At 34.9% G+C, this 19459-nt stretch overlaps 1 protein-coding gene across 4 annotated transcripts in view; it reads right to left on the reverse strand.

The window, feature by feature from the left end:
- The window catches only part of RB1CC1 (RB1 inducible coiled-coil 1), a 66017-nt gene that overhangs the window by 6997 nt on the left and 39561 nt on the right, over window positions 1-19459 (reverse strand). For all 4 annotated transcript variants that reach the window (XM_030230047.2, XM_030230054.2, XM_030230044.2 and 1 more), the window contains 7 exons: window positions 17046-17172; window positions 10189-12104; window positions 6230-6389; window positions 3918-4026; window positions 3561-3801; window positions 1936-1987; window positions 847-894 (listed from right to left, as the gene is read on the reverse strand). In XM_030230047.2, coding sequence (XP_030085907.2) covers window positions 847-894; window positions 1936-1987; window positions 3561-3801; window positions 3918-4026; window positions 6230-6389; window positions 10189-12104; window positions 17046-17172 — 2653 coding nt within the window. The remainder of the gene's footprint in view (window positions 1-846; window positions 895-1935; window positions 1988-3560; window positions 3802-3917; window positions 4027-6229; window positions 6390-10188; window positions 12105-17045; window positions 17173-19459) is intronic.

Here is a 19459-nt window from a genome sequence, read left to right on the forward strand (position 1 = left end):
TTTGAGTTTTATTGTAAAAACTACATTTAAATAAATTCTGTGTATTTCACTGACATTCTCAATTAAAAGTAATCCTTGAAAAATTATACTTTTAGATGTCTTGCAATCCTTCCTTACACCTGGAAGTCTAAATTCCCACTACAGAGGTATCAGTTCCTACCAAACTTTTAGGTATCGCCTGTCACTTAAAGAAAGTGTGATCTCCATGGCCAGTCCAACCAAAGGATGTGCCTGTTTCCTATACACACAGGAATTTTTTTAAGACTTAATTTTAAGACCTGCTAGCAGGGACAAAGAGGGAATAAATAAAAGGAGAAGAATTTAAACTACAGAAATCAAGGGCACTCTGTCACTAAAATATTTTTCCTTCCATAGACATTTACTGTAGCATTTCATATGGTGGCTGCCTGCCTGCATTTCCAGCTACTAGGCAGAATTACAACAGGCAGGTGCAGTTCACTCAAAACAATCTGTAAGTTATTGTTAAAACTCCCAATTATGTTTAAAGTGAAGGCATATTTATATTCTTTTAAACTGGCCTTCCATCTACTGCTGCTGAAAACTGAGTCATGGTGCCCTGGAAATTAATACCCTATAACCCCAACTCTGGATGGTGTGTATTTTTTGGGAAGAAGTCACTCTCCAGTCCTGTGAACCTTTTTCCATGAGAAGACCAAGATCATGTATATCTGGAAGGTTATCAGACTACCTATTCACCACTTCCCTTAACACTTAAAATATTTTCTAAATTATTAAAAAAACATTCTTAGATTTTAACAAACTTAACATTTTAAAGCTTTTCTTATTTTTCATGAGCCTGAAAAAATTGATTGCACAAATACTTACCAATCTTTGATTTAATCTCTTATTTTCCTCTTCTTTCAACTGTAAAGTCTAAAAGAAAATCTTAATCTGATTAACTGGATACTATACTTCATACAGTACAAATTTTTTTTTTAAAGTTCTGATATGACTAGAGCCCCACTACTTGTACAATACTACATCCTTAAATTCTAAAACAATTATCAAAGCATCTTTTGAACAAAGACATGCAAAAAACCCCTTGATGTCTAGGAATTATCCTAGAGCTATAAACCCTCATGCTAAGATTGCACCTGCATAGTCATACTTCTCTTTCAGTTAGAAAAACATGTAAATGATAGAACAGCAAAAAAATGTAATATATTACTATGTTATAGCTTCTACTCATGACAAATCCTTTGTAATCAAATGACAGAAAAAAGCATGTATGTGCTCATAGTCAGAAACACCCAGGCAGTTGCTTCATACACTGTCACAATCCATTAACAAAAAGAAAGCATTCCTTTCTTTATTTGGATCCAGATTTTAGTTCAAGTGATCCTAGCTAATGACACCTTAAAAAAAACAAAAAGTCATCTTCAAAAAGACAATTGAGATGAAGTTAGATATGACTGGCCAGTTAAAAATTACTAGAATATGAAATACTCCAGTGTAACTACTAGAGGTTAATCTCACATTTTACCAAGAATACAGCCTATGAGGAAAAATTACCCATTTTTATGAGAAACTGGCAAATCCATCTTAAATCCTGTCCAGCTGTTTTGTATTTCTTAATTAGAAGTTGTAACTTTTTTTCCTATATCAATTCTCTGTATCAATGATCTGTCACTCCTAAAAATAGTGACAGAACAGTCACTTGTACTAAAGCCCATATAAATATAACAAAGATAGGCCAGGAGCAATATTTTAATAGTTACCTTGAATTACTTCAGTGGATTACATGATCCAAAAGTACAATGAAAAAGATTCCCTGAAATCATATTTATACTCCCTGTAGACACTACATTGGATCAAGCATATAACTGACCACAGCACAACTTCACATGTACATACTTTTAAGTACTTAGTCATTAAGTACTTAACCTCAAAAACAAACAAAAAACTTCTACTCACTCTTTCTAGCAACATTATCCTCTGCTTTTCTTCAGACATATGAACATTTTCACTAAAAGAGAAAGAATATGGACAGGTTGAAAACTAACATTTTTTTAATAATCAAAAATTGTCTTTTCCACACCCACCTGTTATCTTCACTCAGTGAAGAGTGTTATATATTTGCTAGCACAGAAGAAACAGCACAGAAAGACACTTAGGAATCAGCATAAATATTTCTGACTGGGGTTTTAGATATGTTTTCTTTAAACCAAGGAGGTTCTTTCTTGTAACAAGCCAGTGAATTTTCAGCCATTGATTAGTTTATCAAGGTACATCAGGGCATTTCTTGGTATTTTGCATTGTTTTCAAGACACCAGGATGAAAGACACAGCCCCACATGCTTTGACAGTTAATCCCTGATATTGCAATTCAGCTTTATCATGCCCCATTTTCTTGGTCTGTAGTTCAAAGACTACTGAGGAGTATTCTAAAGTGCCCTGGTACTCTCTGGTAGAGACGCTAACGTGAACTTGCTACTTCTTGTGATTCATCTGTAGGATAAACTGAGTACTGGGGCATGATAAAACAACATGCTGACATCCCGAGTAATTGCTTAAGAACATAAACAGCAATTCCTAAAACGGTTATATAATGTACTTTAAAAGCAGTTTAAATAGGGAAGAAATAATGATTTTCTAATCCAAACTGATTTGGTTGAGAAAACAGGCAAGTTTTGGGATGAAACATGCTATAAATTCAATCAAAATAATCAGAAAAGCAAACAGATTGTAAATAAACCACAATAATCATTACTTCATTTCAGTTAAAAGGCTGTTTAGCTCTCATGTAATAGGAAGCAGTCAACAGAAACCTGTGAAAGTTTCTGTCTAATCATACATTGGGTCATAATTTTTTGTTCACAAGCTCACCTTATTTTTTTTTTTTTGTACCTCTGTTTTGCGAGTGCAGGACTAGAATGATTACTATAAGAAACAGCTCCTTTTTAAAGATGGGGTACTTCCTTTTTTTATTATCAGTGCAAGTTTAGCTTGGCAAGGACAAACTGTTTTCATCTTCACCTCCACAAAGCTGTTAAGTACTCTGGGTATGTGATTCTGGGTTAGGCAGCATTGGTTGTGATGTACACTGACTAAAGTCAGTGTAAGTACATCTAACAATTTTGCTCTCGTTCTTCTGATAAAAACCTTGCTCCTCTTGTGTGGCTGCCAGTCAGGTTTCTTACTTCTGTGAAAGGTATGGAGAGAAGCCTGAGGTTCATTAAAATGCTAGGGGCATGAAAGTGGGACACTGTTCAAAAGATGTGTCAGTAACATGCAGCCTCCCAGTTCATTCACCATTACAATTTTCCTTCTGTTTGACTTAAATTTTGTATACTTAGGTATATTCTTTTACATCATAATTGTGGGGCCAAGTTTCACCTTGAAAATCATCAAACCCACCCATTCCTAATGACTGTGACACCACACCTGTATGTACATGTACGTTTAAAAGAATATTTCCAGTAAGAGCATCAAAGGCAGGAGGAGAGTTAAACACACTCATCTGTACTTCACACTGCCCAAGAACACACACTGCCCAGAACAAGAGCATGCTCTGTTTCTACTCTAATGCTCCATACTTACTGCACAGCCATCATACTGGTTTCCATCGTGGAATCCATCCTCCCCTCAGCCCCAAAGTCAGCAACCAATCTCTCTGTGTCTGTGGGCACATCAGCTGCACAGGCTCCACAAGCTTCTGACGCTGCTGCCAAGTAGGTTGATGGAGAAAAATTACTGCTTCTCAGTTTATTAACTTCTTCTTCAAGTTTCTTCTTCTCTTCAAGTAAGCGAGCTCTATCTTCAGAAAGTGTTTCAATCAAATCTATGACATAAACAGATTTTCTTTTAATTACAACAACACTAAGGATCAAAATCCATCTGCAAAGAATGGAACAGTCCTCTAAGAAAAGATGAATACTTCTTCAGAACTTTGCTTACCCTTATCTTTTTCTTGCTGTTGTGTAAGCACTTTTAATTTGTCACTAAGATCATTAATTATGTTTTCTTTTTTCATTTTCTCTCTTGCTAGAACAGTGTTAAAGTTGGTCTGAAAACAGAAAGGACATATTACTGAAACAAGAAATGTACTGTAAAAATGTAAAGCATAATAGTACAAAAGACAGCATGCATTTCAGTTTTCTACAACATAATTAAAGAAGAAATTATAACATTTTTACTTATTGCTTTGGTGAAGAGATAAAATGCCAGTACACTTTATTATGTTTGTCTTTAAAATTTTTTTGTAATTAATTTTATTTTTAACCCTCTCATTCCCTCCAGCCTGATACATACAAGTATTACAATAAGAAATAATTTTAAAAAACCTGAAGTTCTTAATTTTTCTTTAAAGTTAACATAAACCAGTTGAACATTCTATATTTACAACAGTTATTTTAAGGGTTCAAATTATTAAGATAAAGCTGAGCAGCATCCAGACATATTACATAAAATAAAAAAGAAAAATACAATACCACTATAAACTGAGTTAAAAATAGATTTCAAGTCATGTATTAATTCTTCAGTGAATAATTAATTATTGCAAAAGATACACAGGAATACTGGTTAAGAGCTTGAATAGCTGAACATAAAAAGTGGCCAGCATAGCCTTCAGCACCAGTCTAACAAATCTTTCCACTTCTTTAATCCTTCTACTGATCACTGTGCCCTTTAACTCTTAGGGTGCTGCTGAAGAGATAGACAAAACCTACTAACAACCATCTATTAATGATTTTTAATATTTCTGTGACTTTGAAGATTGTCTTGATATATGCCTATCCACTCTGAAAATGCAAACTATTTGGTGGGCTACACAACTTACATAGGGCACAGCAGCCTTTGTTATATGTCTGCATAACAAAACTCTGCTATATACATATTTATAACATATATGCATATATATAATTTTGTTATGTCTGCATAACAAAAGCATAAGTGACACCTCTAAGGAAACTTCACAGAGGAAAAAAAACAAAACCCAAAAAAGACAAAGGCAAGACAAAATAGCCAAAATATTCAGTAATCAGCACAAACAGTGAAGTGAACTGTCAGCACTGACTGATACACCCTTTTTCTGGGTTTGGGGTATTTGTTTGCTTTGGTTGGGGTATTTTTTTGGGGTTGTTCATTGCTGTTTTTTAAAAGAGTTCCAGTTTTCCCTGGAATTTGCCATCAATGCCTCAGAATCCTCCCTTCTACACTCTGCTACAGAAATGAAGAATACTATTAGATAATGACGAAAATGGAATACTAAGGAATATTGAAAAAATAAATAAAATTATTACCAAGCTAGGAAAAAATTTCCTATTAGATTTACTATGCAAGGCTAAATTCAGTATTAATGATTCAGCCCAATTGCAGTAATACTCCTTTATAGGCATCTGCAATTTTGTGTTCTCTACTCCCTGCATCAAGTGATTCAGAGCATTCATTCACCAAGCTGGCTGATCACCACCCTTGTCTCTTTGTCCTTATTTGATCCTATGACAGCTACAGTAAGGAGAAGTGCTTAAACCAGAAAATCCTTTCTCAGTGTTTAAATGCAACAAAGCTGCAGATAATAGTTGTTACTAACAGATTTAATTTAAGAACTTGAGACTCATCTACAGAAACTAAGAGGCTCAAGATGTTTTGAATGGAAAAAATGTGTGGATATAGACCTGAAATAATAATCCAGTGCAACTTGATTTTTCATTAAGATAAGGACTACACAGCGGCTTTAAGCTTATTACAAAAAATGAACCATACACTGTTTGAACCTCAGAATATAATATGCTTATGCTTTGAACCTCAAAACACCACCTGTCCGTGGTAATAAACTTTAAAAGCCAGTAAAATACTAATTGATTCCAAATCAATTAGTATTGCAAATAATTAATTTAGTGTCGTCCACAAATTTTTTAATAGCTGATATCTTTTTGCAGTTAAAGAGATGAATGAATATAGATTCCAAGCACTTAAGCAAAAGAAATCACAAAAATTGAATCTGGATCACCAATTGTTTGGTAATTGGTTTCGTCTTTTGGGTTTTTTTTCCAGTGGAGATTTTTTATTTGTTTCTTTGTTGCTTTTTTTTCTTAATGCTTAAATGTTTGATTACATTAACACATCATATCCTGACTTCAGATAATCACACAAGTTTAAAATGTGGAAGTGTTACAGAGCAAAGAGAAAACCACACTCTAACTTCAAGGCAGTGAAAGAACACAATTGTCCCGGGAGCAAAAATAATTTTTTTAGAAAATCAGCTTTACCTGCTGCTCTGCAGTGAGTGATGTTCTGATGTTCTGCATTTCTTCATTCTTTCTTTTCTCTTGTTCTTCAAGCTGCTCTAAGAACTTCATTTTTTCTTCCTGAAGCTTCTCCTGAAGTTCAGCAACTAGGTTTGATTCAGCAGATGATTCAGCAGGAGGACTTAAAAGAAAATGTTTAGGTTTTAAATGTGCAGCATATACCAAGCCCCAAAATACAAGAAATAAACACACACATAAAAAGTCATATGTTCATTTTGAGACATTATTCCTGAAATATTTAATATACTATATTACAATTAAGCCACTACTAACTCCAATTCTACTTTTTAATCATGAGCATCTCACCAATTCTTACTCGGGCTTTCTGTGTTTTTGGCATAGCATGCTGGCTCTAATTTTGAAGTTTTGTTGTAGGGGAGGACTTTTGTTTTTACTTTTACTAATTAACAGAAAGTGCGGAAAGTGGTAAAAAGAAACTATCAACTTCACAAAGATACTAAGTATGTCAAAATGTAAAGCCTTCAGAAATATCACATGCAGAAAATAATTCAGCAGAAATCTGATACTAAGGAATCCAGACGTGAAATTCAAAACTCCAGATTGCAGAATCTGGAGGACAGCAGTGATGATCATAAAGGAAGGAAACCATCAACAGTCAAAAGCAGGATAATGACCTTAAATGGCTTTTGAAACAACATTACATAAGCCAAGTATTTTTCACCACTGAAGCAAAAACTAACTACAGTCTTCTGTGTTTTGGCTTGAGCTATCAAGAACGCACCTGAAGAACGTTAGAATAGAGAAACCCCATTGTTGGGCAACAATTGTGAAAAATTGTATTATTTTAAATTTCTATTATTCATCTGCACCAGAATCATATTTAAACCATATTGATACTGCAACTAATCATATTTAAACCCAAAGCTCTTAGCTGAACTAAACCAAAGCAGGAATCATCTACCTCCCAGATAGATTGCGAGGACTACTGCTTGCAAATGACAGCCAAGTAAAGGATATTGCTGCTCTGCAACGGATGCTAGCACATTACCTGTTTTTATACCTCATCACTGTACCAGGCAGTAGATTTAAACATTTAATCTGAAAAGGTCTTGTCAACTACAGCAACAGTGACAATGCTTAACTTTCTGATTTTCAAGATACCAAAGGCACATATCTTCAGATTGGGGTTTCTTTGCAAGCAAACACTTGCACTGCTCTAAGATGACAAAGGATGTACTTAAACAACACTGCTACTGTTCTACCACATGGGCATATACTGAATATACAAACTATTATGCAGCAGCTAAGCACTCAGAAAGCTCATAAGAAGCTCTAAATAAAAGAGCTCTGAAAGCCAGCTGAAGTTGTCAGAGTGGCTAAACAGCCTCTGACATTCTAGAAGTCATAAGTAAAATAAGCAGAGAAAAGAAAATCATGAAACACTCAGGCAAATTTTTTTTGTGCCACCAAGTAAACGTTTTCGTGCTTGATTAAATTTCAATTCATTTCTAATTGAAGCCTAGCTAGGAGAGAGAGAGGACATGCACTCTGCAAAGCTCCACTACATATGGTGGTCTAACAAAAGCAGCTGGGCAATATGAAGATGGCAAGATACCAAAGCAGTAATTCCATCTTTAAAGCAGTTGGGAGTCCTATTCTACTTCTAACATTCTTTAGAATATTATAGATATTTTAACAAACCAGAAACTGTTTCAAAATGCTTAACAAGTCATGAAAGATATTGTCGTTTTCTCTACTGTTTTATACTACTACATAGTGCAGAAAGAGTATATGAAACTACAAATGCCTCGCAGTTTTATTATCTTTCCTAATTTAAATGACTTGATTTTCAGACACACCAAACCATGTTAATTTTTATACTGCGGTAATGCATGGATAGCAAACATTTCTTTGTTGTCTCTTAATATTTTTGCTAGTTTTCACAGAAGTTCAAAACCTAAATTCCTGACAGTAGTGCAATACTCAGGTCAAATTTAACAATGCCTCTCTCCAGCTGTACCTTCTGAATGGCTTGTATGTAACAGTAACTATGTAACACTACTCTTCCAGAAAACAACAAACATATAGTCACATGTTAAACAGAAGTTGTTTTCTACCGTTACAACTGCTAAACAATGAGTGAGAAAAACAAATCAACCTGAGTTATTGACATAGCTTGGGGCTTTAGGAATTCAAAAACCAAACAAGTAAAGTGTGACTTCGAAATCTTAGGACAGATTTACTCAATTATAAGCCCTTTGGAGATAAAAACATAGTATATCTTGATTCCTAGGGGAAAAAAATTAACAGCAGAATAAAGGCATAAAAAGAAGACTGAGGAGGCAAAATATATTTCAATGTCACACTAAAAATTAAATTACTCTACAGAACTTGTAAAAAACGAACAGCACTTCTTTCGATTGAAGCAGATAATATTTCTTTGAAATACATTGTCTGTTTTATCCAGTTTGGATAAGAAGACACACAGCTGTAATCACAAGTTCAAAGTTAAGTGTAGGATTTTTAAAAAGTCTGATGACACAGCTACACCTTTTTCCTGTTGAGTCAAGTTCTTCAAATTTCTACAATGCATAAATACATAGAAAAGGAAAAGAATGTAGAATTTATAATTTTTTTCTCATCACACCATATTTCATTAAGAGAATATTTTCTTCAATTAAGAAGGGCTGTTCTTAAATTTCATTATATCCCAATCTTAATTCAAAGAAACAATATTATCTTGATGCATTTCTTCATACACTGACAAGCAAACATAGGCACTAACACAACATCACATAATGATGGATTTGCTCACATGTGAAAATCCTGAGGTAGCAGACAATTCCAGTGAAGTAGATATTTCCATTCCCCTTGGGCTATGCTGCTGGACTGTGCATGACCTCCCCTCTCCTACCTTTTTTTTAACAGTACTTTGATACTAAAAATTTAAAAGCTAACTTAAGTCTGTACTCATTTTTTGCAGTATTCTTGCTTTCATGTCAATTCTGTCAATTTTATTGATCTTTTCCCATTCACATACTTGGTATAGCCTAATACCTGGGAAAAAAATTACTCTATAAAGATATTTTACAAACAAGATCTATCTGCTGCATTGATTCACATCAGAAGAACATAAATGATAAATGCTAGCATTTAAAAAAATTACTGTTGCTAAGCCCAAGTCACATAGAAAAATTCTATTTCTATTCTATAACAACATAATGTAGGCTGTAGGCCTTACAATTATAATTATGAGGCATTACAACTTCATAAGTATGAAAGATATGATAGAAAGAATAATTCTATGCATTCTTGGCTAGGGAAAAATATTTTTATAATAGAAAAATCTCTGCAGAAATTAGCAAATAAAAATGGTGATGTTAGGAAGTTCTTTAAGATTATGTTGCACCTTTGTGTTTCATTATGAAGCTCAAACTGAAGACCCTGAAATAGGTAAGTGGGGCAGCAAAAGTCAATGAAAGTCCATGTGGCCATGGGACAGCTCTCCTCAATCCTGTATAAATTCCCACACAAGTTTTCATGCCCCATTATCACCACCTTGGCGTACAATTAGCCAATAAAGAAAGTTATCAGGCTACATAAAAGGCAGCCACTGCACGCTCCACAGTGCTAGCAGAGCAAGGATAGGAAAAGAGAGAGCGGCTAAGACCATCAAAATTGCAATTTGCTACTGTGGAAATGCTCCTTCAACATGACTGAAATATAGAACCTTCATCACTGTCTTGAAATAATCCTGTGTAAAATATTTTACAATCCTTGAGATTAACTACAGAAATGGGAACACCACTACCTATAAGCATTTTGAAATGTGAATACAGAAACCAATACAGATAAACACTATTACAAATACAACAATCTTAATTACTGCACAGCATGTCAGGAATATACCATATTGATTAAAATACTAGGAAGACACAGTAACTTAATTCTTACAGTACCTCTGATTCACTTGCATCTCAAGCTGCAGTATTTTTTCCAAAAGCCCTTTTTCAGCTGCTTCCCTCTGTAATTCCAACTCTTTACAAGCAGTTTGTACTGCATCCTCTTTTTCACAATTGAGCTTCTGAATGAGCAACTGCCTGTCTTGTTCTTGATTAGATATTAACAGTTCTTTCTCTTCCTTTAGCTTATGGATGATAGCTTCATATTTTTCCTGCTGCTCACAGAGAGACAGTTTTTCTGTTTTTTCCTTCTCTAGGGCAGTCATTTCCAACTCTAACTTACTTTGCAGTTCTGCAATTTGCTCTGAAAGTCTTTTTTCTGCCTCAGCAGTTTTTTGATGAAGAAGCGTTACTTTATTTAATTCAGTTCTAAGTAAATTTGTTTCTTCTTCATACCTATTTACTAGCTCAGAAATACACTGATCTTTCTCAATTGTCATCAGAGTCCTTAGTTCTGATAAGCCCACTTGATGTTCATCACTGCTGATTTGTATTTTATTGTTTAATTTATCTATCTCCTTTCTTAAGCTTTCAGTTTCCTTGTCAACCTGAGATCTTAAGGTCTCTTGTTGCTGGTTTCTGCTTTCTTCCAAAAGAAGCTTCATTTCATCAGTTTCTGCCTCTTTCAGGGCAAGTTCAACTTCTAGTTTGCACCTCAAATCAGACAGATCTGAAACCTTCAGTTGTAACTCTTCTACTTGTTGTTGCTTCTCTTTGATAACTACCTCATGAGATTCCTGCATTTGTTCAAGTCTATGCTCATTCTCTTTTTTTAATTTATCCAAACAGTCCTTGTGCTCAGCTAGGACCTTCTCAAATTCCTGTAAATGCCTGGCTTGTAGGTTGCTTTCCAGTTCTTTTAAATGGCTTTGCTCTAAACTCTCAAGTTCTGCCCTCAGGAGTTGTAGTTTCTCATTGTTTTCAAGATGAAGTTTTTTCAAGTCTTCAAGTACAATTTCACGTGACTGCCTCAGTTCCTTGATTTCAGAATTTTGTGTCTCCATTTGGCATTCCAATTCAAGTAATTTCTGTTCTTTTTCATTCTGAAGGCAAACTACAGCTTCTTTCTCATTCTTTACTATTGCAAATTCATCATTCTTATTCTGAAGAACTTCCTCAAGACCTAACAAGTCACCCTTTAACTTTTTGATTTTCTTTTTATTTTCTTCACCATCCTCCAATAATTTATTAATTTTAGCTTCATACTCACTTTTCAAAGACTGTAATTCATTTTGATGTTTATCATTTAGCGTTTTTTCAAGTGAAAGCTTTACCTTTTCAATTGTATTTACTATTTCTAAGGAAGTACATTTTAAAGAATTAGAAAAGTCACACTGTTCTCTTTGTACAAGTGTTCTGAAATGGCAAAGATCTTCTTTAATGCCTCTTAGATGTACCTTTGAGTCTTGAGCAATAACCCTACACTTCTCCACACAAACACTGAGAGAAGCATTTTCTACTGAAACATCCTTTACACAAGCACTTGTATCTTGCATACGCCTACTGTCTATTGCATTGATAACTGAAGAATAAAGGGATTCCACCATCATTTCTGGGCTTTGTGGGTCACTTATGACATTAGGAGACACTGGATTTTCTTCTATTACAAATTCATTAACTGCTGACATAAAGTCAGATTCTGGACTCTCTGCCAATGAATCCAAGTCTAATGATCCTTGCTTAAGAGCTTGCTCCAAGTTTGGATGGGCAATAGTTTCAAAATCGAACGTGTGAGCATCAATGCTGTCTGGAGACAATTCTTCCAATGGAGCTGGGGGACACACAGGAGGACACAGAGGACCCTGAAGACTGAGTGATGGAGGAGTTCTTGAAGAGGTAGCAATTGTGGTTCCTGGAGTACTTTCCATCCTTGGTGTGGTAGCAGATTGTGGCGATGCTTGACTGTTGGAGGCCTACAAGTTATAAAACAAGAAATGAACACAAAGTGATAAGCAGCACTGTTAAATATTAAAAATTAATTCAAAACCACCAGGAAAACAAGAACTTAAAAAAAACCAGCCTTATTATTTGTAACAATCCAAAGTATGTACTACTAAAACTTAAGCAAAAATTGCAGAAAATCAAGGAGATCTTCCATGAAGTTTCAGAAAAGCATCATTTGTAAACAAATAAATACTAAATGTTCACCTAGCTGAAAGTCCAATGCAGAGCATAGCCAACTGTATCTTACCAGTTAAAAATAGGTTCTTTGCAGCCTACTTATTTCTGTTTTCCTAATAATTTCATTACTAAAACATTTTTATTTTATTATTGCCAATATTGTAATTAAAAACTCCTTTAGTACCTTATGCTACTAACTATCATATACAATAGGGACTATGGAAGCCCTAATGCCATCAATACAATGCAATCAATCTATAGATTCTTAAGACAAAAATATAAACCTTAAGCTTCAGCAAGTGCAGAACACATTCACATGTAAGCCAAAAAGCAATGTACAGCCTCAGTATCCACCAAGGACGCATTCCTGAAAAAGTTTGTAATAGGATGGATAGCAAAGCAATTTTTCCTAGGAAAATTACAGTAAAACACATACAGTTAAAATACATAAGGCAAGTAGCTGGGACACACAATTAAGGGGTTTGCACAGGATCATCAGGATCACAAACTGGAAGAGATGCAAAGTTTTCTTAATATATCAGTGCTCTGAAAGATCCCAGATGCATTCTCTGTAACAACATAGCTCACCTATTACCTTGCTCTTCCATCCTTCTTCACTAAGAACTCGTTTGATTTTATTCATATAAGAAATGTGACCACCTTGAAAAGAAATAGTTCCTGAAGAAAAACTCATGGGAATTTTTCTAGCAGAAAATTCCCATAAAATGTTCAGTCTCAAAGTGCTGGAAATCTGGGGGTGATCTTCAAAAATCCAACATTGCCTCCCAGCTGATAGTTCTATGATCTTGCTCATGCCTCTCCCACACCATCCACACTGCCTCAATGCAACTAGAATGCATGTCTGGTGTTCTTTACTATGTTAGCTATTATTGAAGAAACCTCTGCCATCCATTGAATTCAGGTACTTGACTAGCAACAGTTAGTAGAGTTTGGCAATAAATGTTCAGCAACAGCAAAAATCCCAGAAGTGACAGACATTGATCTGCTGTTGTATAAATAGCCATTTTTTGCTGTCTCCATCTTGTACAATTGATTGTTACTCAAAAAGGGAGCTTACCCTCCTCTGCACCAAGGAAATATTCCTTAAAGGACATATAGTATGTTTAACAATTCTCAGCTGTGATTTAAGAAGAATCTATTTCTACTTCCAACGTTCATCTATTTAGCTAAATACATTCTTAAAAAAACCTTGTGGTCATTGCATACAGAATATTGTATTTACAAAAAGTGAACAGGACATGAGACCAAAAAATTAAAAGGAAATGCTCCTTTTTGAAGGATTCTATTAGGCCAGGTTTAAGCATTTCCCTTGGACTTCATTTAAGCTTGTTGTTTAAGAAAACTTACAAAAATAGATGTTGAAGGGTACTGTGTATGCTGATACACGCCTATGTTCAAAGCATGCTTTAAGTGACAAACATCTACTATTAATATACCAGAAACAGTAACAAAAACTATCACAGATATCAACCGCACACTAAAAAAAGCAATTCAAAGACTTTGAATATGGGAAAGTCCTACAGAAACCCACATGCAAAGGAATGATACTATCTACTTTTGGCAACCCTGCAGATGCATCCTAGAAGATAAAGAGTAAGGATTTATCATAAAGAAGAAAAAAAAAAAAGTCACTTCATGAACAATAATGAACTTTTTTTCCTCATGACTTGGGGCTGTAGCACACTACATGCCTCAGCAGTGGCTTTGGTGAGTTGGGAGTCTAATGAGAACACCAGATTACTGCTTAGAGGAATGTTAAACCTCACATATTGAGTGTCTGAAACTACATGAAGACTCTGTTTACTGAGAAGCCTGTGCCTGCCATCTAGTCTGTTTACAGTCTACAGGTAGCAATGTATGCACATGTCATACACTAATTTTTGTAATGACAAAGAAAAAGGAGTCAAGAGCAAGCAATAAAAAAAAAGACAGAAAACCAGAATTAATTCCCAAGTTCTCAGGTATTGCAAGACTATGTGCCTTGGTCTAATTATGTTACTACAAAAAACAATAATCAATTCTCTGGAAGATTTTAAGCAGTGTTTCAATTCCAAACTGAACTAGAAGAAATGGAAGATTTATGATCTGATTTGAAAAGCCGGCTTCCCTTATAACAAAAACTTTTAATACCAAAGGATTGCATATGGTAATTACCTACTAACCACAAAGAAGACACCTTAATCATCTTACCCATGGGCACCTTAGCTTTTCCTGGACATCTTTAACCCAATTGCTGACCAGCTTAAACTCTGTATTATGGAAATACAGCAACATCTTTGAGGCTATTAAATTACAAAGAATAAGCAGGTGGTCTTAAAAATGAAAACAGATTTTAAAGTATTATCAAACTAAACAAATATCCACAAAAAATGTCCTTTAACTACTCCAATGTAATACTAAAGTAAAAAATTATCATTAATGTTCTATGAACTTGAAAGCTGAAATAATAAGAGTTAAATATAAATACTCTCAGCATCTCCAGTAAGTAATTTGATCTCCTCTGACTTGCTCTTTACTCCCTTGTCTGCAGTCAGAACTTTTCCCTCCTGCCTAAAGCAACTATCAGAGGCCAGTTGCTGGGGCTGATGCAGTAGGATGAACTTCCACTTGACTCAGACAGAATTCAACTGCTCCACTACCAACAATCCAGGGAAACTATCCCAGTCAAATGTGAAGAACAAAGCTTCTGCTGACACTAGTATGGAAAGGGAAATGCCAGGGTTGAATGTGTATCTTTTGTAGAGTATGAGAATAATAATATGGGCAACACTCAACACCTGCACAGCCAACTCTGCACCAAGCTGGGACAGTTCACCAGAAAAAGTGGATGCATGAAGATATAGCTATCTTCATGACAATTATTAAATGTTTATTCATTCTTCTAATTATTTATTGTGAATTCCCAATATTGAAGATACAAAAAGGAGCATTTTAAAAATTACTTCAGTAATTCAACACAGGCAAAAGTAGTATAATTTATAAAAACACATCTATATTAGCTGCAGAGCAAAACAAGACAATGACCTTGCAAGTAGTAAAAAGAACATTGCCTTTGAAAAGTAAAAAAATCTCTGACAAATCTGTTTGCTTCAATTCTAAAAGAGTTCAAATGAATCACTGAAATGACACACAGAGATGGGCATTTTCAAGATGACATCATGAATGGCCCAGCTCTGATTGTGCAAAGCAATTTGCTCTAAGGAAAGAGACAATTATCCAAATCTGTCTAAGCACCTGACATTTCTGTGTGAGTGAAGAATCCAAATTAGTCAAACAAAAGCAAAAGAAAAGAGTGCATTTTCCTGACTTGGCAAACATCATTTTCAGTACAGCCAGATACTTATAAAATTTTTTCAGATATACATGTCTGAAGAAAAGAGGGGAAATTACAAACTTCACTAATTCAGGTATATATCCTGCTTATCTTTCTACTGTTATTATGCATATTTTGAATGAAAACCTAAATTTCACATTCTTCTGACACGGCAAGCCTTCATGAAAAAACTGATTTATTAGAACAACTATCACAATCTCAATTTCTTACGAGATAAATTTCAGGATTTGGGACTCCATATTGGGAGTGAATGTCTTTACTTTTGAGCAAGGTCTGTTGTAAGGGCATGTTCAGAAAACACCAAAATTTCACAGAATTTCACTTCCAGCAATTTCAATGGCTTTTACAGTGTTCAGGCCCTAATATTCTTATTCTTAATGGCTGTTCATTTGAAAAACAATCTTCAATCTTCATAAAGAGAGAAAATAGCCGGGAAATAATACTTAAGTAACACACTTTTTCTATATTACAGAACAAAGACCAGCCCAGACTTCATATTTAACACAAATAAAAGATTTTCAATAAATCTCCTGTTCAAATCCCAGAGAAATCAAAAGACAGAGAACTTCATGTCACTTGGTTTAAGCAGGAAATTGCCATTCAAAATTAAACATGCCCATAGCTGTATCTGTTTTATAAGATGCTTCCCTCTCAGCCAAGTGCGTACAATTTACACTGCAGACAATAATACAGTCCCTGGGAAAACCTACTGATTTTCTACAGCAAAAGAAACCCAGTTTGAAGCAGTCAACTTCACAAAAAATCTTAAGCATTGCTAAATTCACCCAGTGTTTCCCCAAGAAAGGCCACAGACAGAAGCTAAAAAGAACCTATTGGGTGTATTATGGAATTTAGAGGCTGCATGCACAGAAGCAAAAGTGATTGGCAGAAACAGTTTCTAGGGGAAAGACTCCATTTGACAGGCAGAGTGAAACTAGGAAGGGATCTTTTTACCATCTGTTCCTTCTGTACTCAAAGAGAAAAACTGCACAACAGCCAATCAAAGCCCTAAAATCTCCTTAACTGCTTCTGCCAAAAGGACCTAAGAAACAACGCAGAAATCCAGAGAAGTTAGAAATTCATTGAATACCAACTAAAGTAATGAAGGCAGAATGCATGCATTCAGAAGATTTAAAAGTGATAGAAAACAAATATAAACAGTGCAACTCTACTTCTACAACTTCTGTGGAATACAAACATCTGTTAAATATTCTCAGAATATTTACTAGTTCATGATTAGAAAGACAACTTATGCAGTTAATCTTCATATCAGGAAAAACAAATGCATTTCAAGTTTTTGATGAAACAATGTTATGAAAATATTCTACTGTTTTAAATATAATATTCTTTTTTTATTGATAAAGAAAAGCAAAAATACCTTTTGCTCATTCAGCAGGTCTGTAATAGTTTGTGACATTTCATCCAAACTCTGTGCTGCCTTGACCAGGTTATGTAGAGCACGTACATGCTGGTGAAGAGGTTCAAAGTCACAAAGTATGGGAACCCTTAAAAACAGTACAGGATTACTTTTTTCCACACTGTTAGTTTAACACTCCAATCTATTAAATTATTATGTATATATTTCAACAACACTAAGCTTGCCTCTGTATAAGGTTTGTATATTCCTAATTTCATTTATTTTATATGGGGAAAAAGTCTACAAAGACTCCCTGGTATTTTTGTTTAAAATTAAAAACTTGGGCACTTTTAAGGAGTCCGTAACAATTAACACAGTAATGAGCAAGTAATTCTAGTCTTTCCTCCTAAGGACAGCTTTTGCCAGTAGTACCTAGAGTTCCAATGACAGTAACAGAAGTGATTAGATCTCTAATTGAAGCACTTGTGTTTCCAAATGACTATATTTTGTCTCCAGTTGAATTCTCTCCAATCCAGCTCTTCCTCTGAAGAAGCAATTAATTCTCTACTGTTTTATTTTCATGATAGGTAACCTAAATTAAACAACTGATTAATGCATCCTGATCACATTTCAAGTGTGGCAAGATAAACTGAAAACACAGAGCAAGAGTTCATCTACACTAACAATACAGTAAAAGCAGATGACACGTCAATGTATTCTCCATTCTCTATTCAATATCTAGAGCAAGTGTATTTTTGCAGAATTAAGATTTCAATCATTGCTCATACACGATTTCAGAAGACAGAAGCACTGTAAGTAAATTAAAACATCATTTTAATTATGCAGCTGAGAGGTTCAGTGCTGATAGAAAAGTACTTTGTGCTGGGTCTCAGTTTTGCTTACGACTTGCTCTTTACATGTTAAATGAAAAGACCAAAGAAAGTACTGCTCTCAAGTTTCTTCTGAAGATTAGCATTTACCCAAGATGTGTGATAGCTTTTGCCCACACAAGTTGCAAGTTGATCACTATCCTCTGTATTTTTCACCAAATGCAGCCCTGAGCCCAGAATCCAGGAGGTATGACATAATCCCACCTCTATTGCCATCAAGTGGAAAGCTATGTCACTACAATTCAAACTAAATAAAACATCTTAAGTTTGGTTTTCTGAAAATAGCAGGGCAATTCTTCCTGAACTCAGTATAAACTTCCAGGAAGATTGTAAAATTCTCACAAATTAAACAAAACAGGCACACATTAGGAATAAGATCCCATAATTACACTTTTTTCCCCCACAAAATTGACGAGGAGCAACCCAAGGAGCTAAACAAGAGAAATTAAAAGGGTACATCAGCTATAAAATTACCTATAGCAAATCCACTGTGATGCTGACTAAGCTCACTACACTTGTTAACTCCACCAACACTACCATAAACATAGCCAGGAATTCTGAATCAAAAAGAATGCCAGTCCAAAACACAGGTGAACAGAAGCAGTGAAACCAGCTCCTGCCTTATGCACCAGTTAACAGCTATTAGATTGACACTGATGGTGGACCTGACAGATGACAGTAAAGCATCCTCCTCCGGCATTTTCCTTTATAAATGCAATCCCAACTTTGTGGGACTGTGGCCTCGGAGCTAAAAAAAAAAACCCAAAAAATGAACAAACAAAAGAAGAAACAAATCCAAAAAACCAAAAAATAGGAATCACAGCAAATCTCAAATCTCTAATTGCAGATCTCTTTTAGGAGGAGGATGATGATCTGAATGTGGTCATACTGATAGATCTCCTCCTAGGCAGAACCTTACATACAACTTGCTACTACCCATTTCTGGCCCATTGGTTGGCATTTCTCCACCTTGACCACTCTGAATTTGGAAGCTCACACTAAGTCATCTTTTTCAGTTCTAGATAAGGAACTAATCCCATAAATTGCTTGTGAGACAAACCAGTAGCTTTCCCGTCTACATACGCATGTCTGCAAGTAAGAAACATAGAAATAGAGCTTCTATTCAAAATGATAGATTTCCATTGACAGCAGAGGCACTTAAGAGAATGCACTTTTTAGCAAATTCAGTTTAATAAAATTGGAGAAAAAGTAGTAATTGAATAGAGATCTCTGTGATCTCATGCTGAGCTAAAGACACTTATTTTATTTCTTACAGAATACCACAGAAAAAAGAGCAAAAGAAACAAGTATCAAATCTCATTCTGATGTGACAAGACATAGTTATGAGTTTATTTCAATTTAAAACTGATGGCAATGTTTTTTGCTTTTTAGCTCTGAGGCAGATCAAAGGAACACCCCCAAATCCTGTACATCTCAACACAGAATAGATATGTTCAAACTATCAGAGCTTGATACATATGTATCTACATTTAGTCAGCGAAGATCATTGCTTAAGATTGGTAATTAGATCAGAAAATATCCTTG

The sequence above is a fragment of the Serinus canaria genome, chromosome 2, assembly GCF_022539315.1.
Source record: "Serinus canaria isolate serCan28SL12 chromosome 2, serCan2020, whole genome shotgun sequence".
NCBI classification, from domain to species: Eukaryota; Metazoa; Chordata; class Aves; order Passeriformes; family Fringillidae; genus Serinus; species Serinus canaria.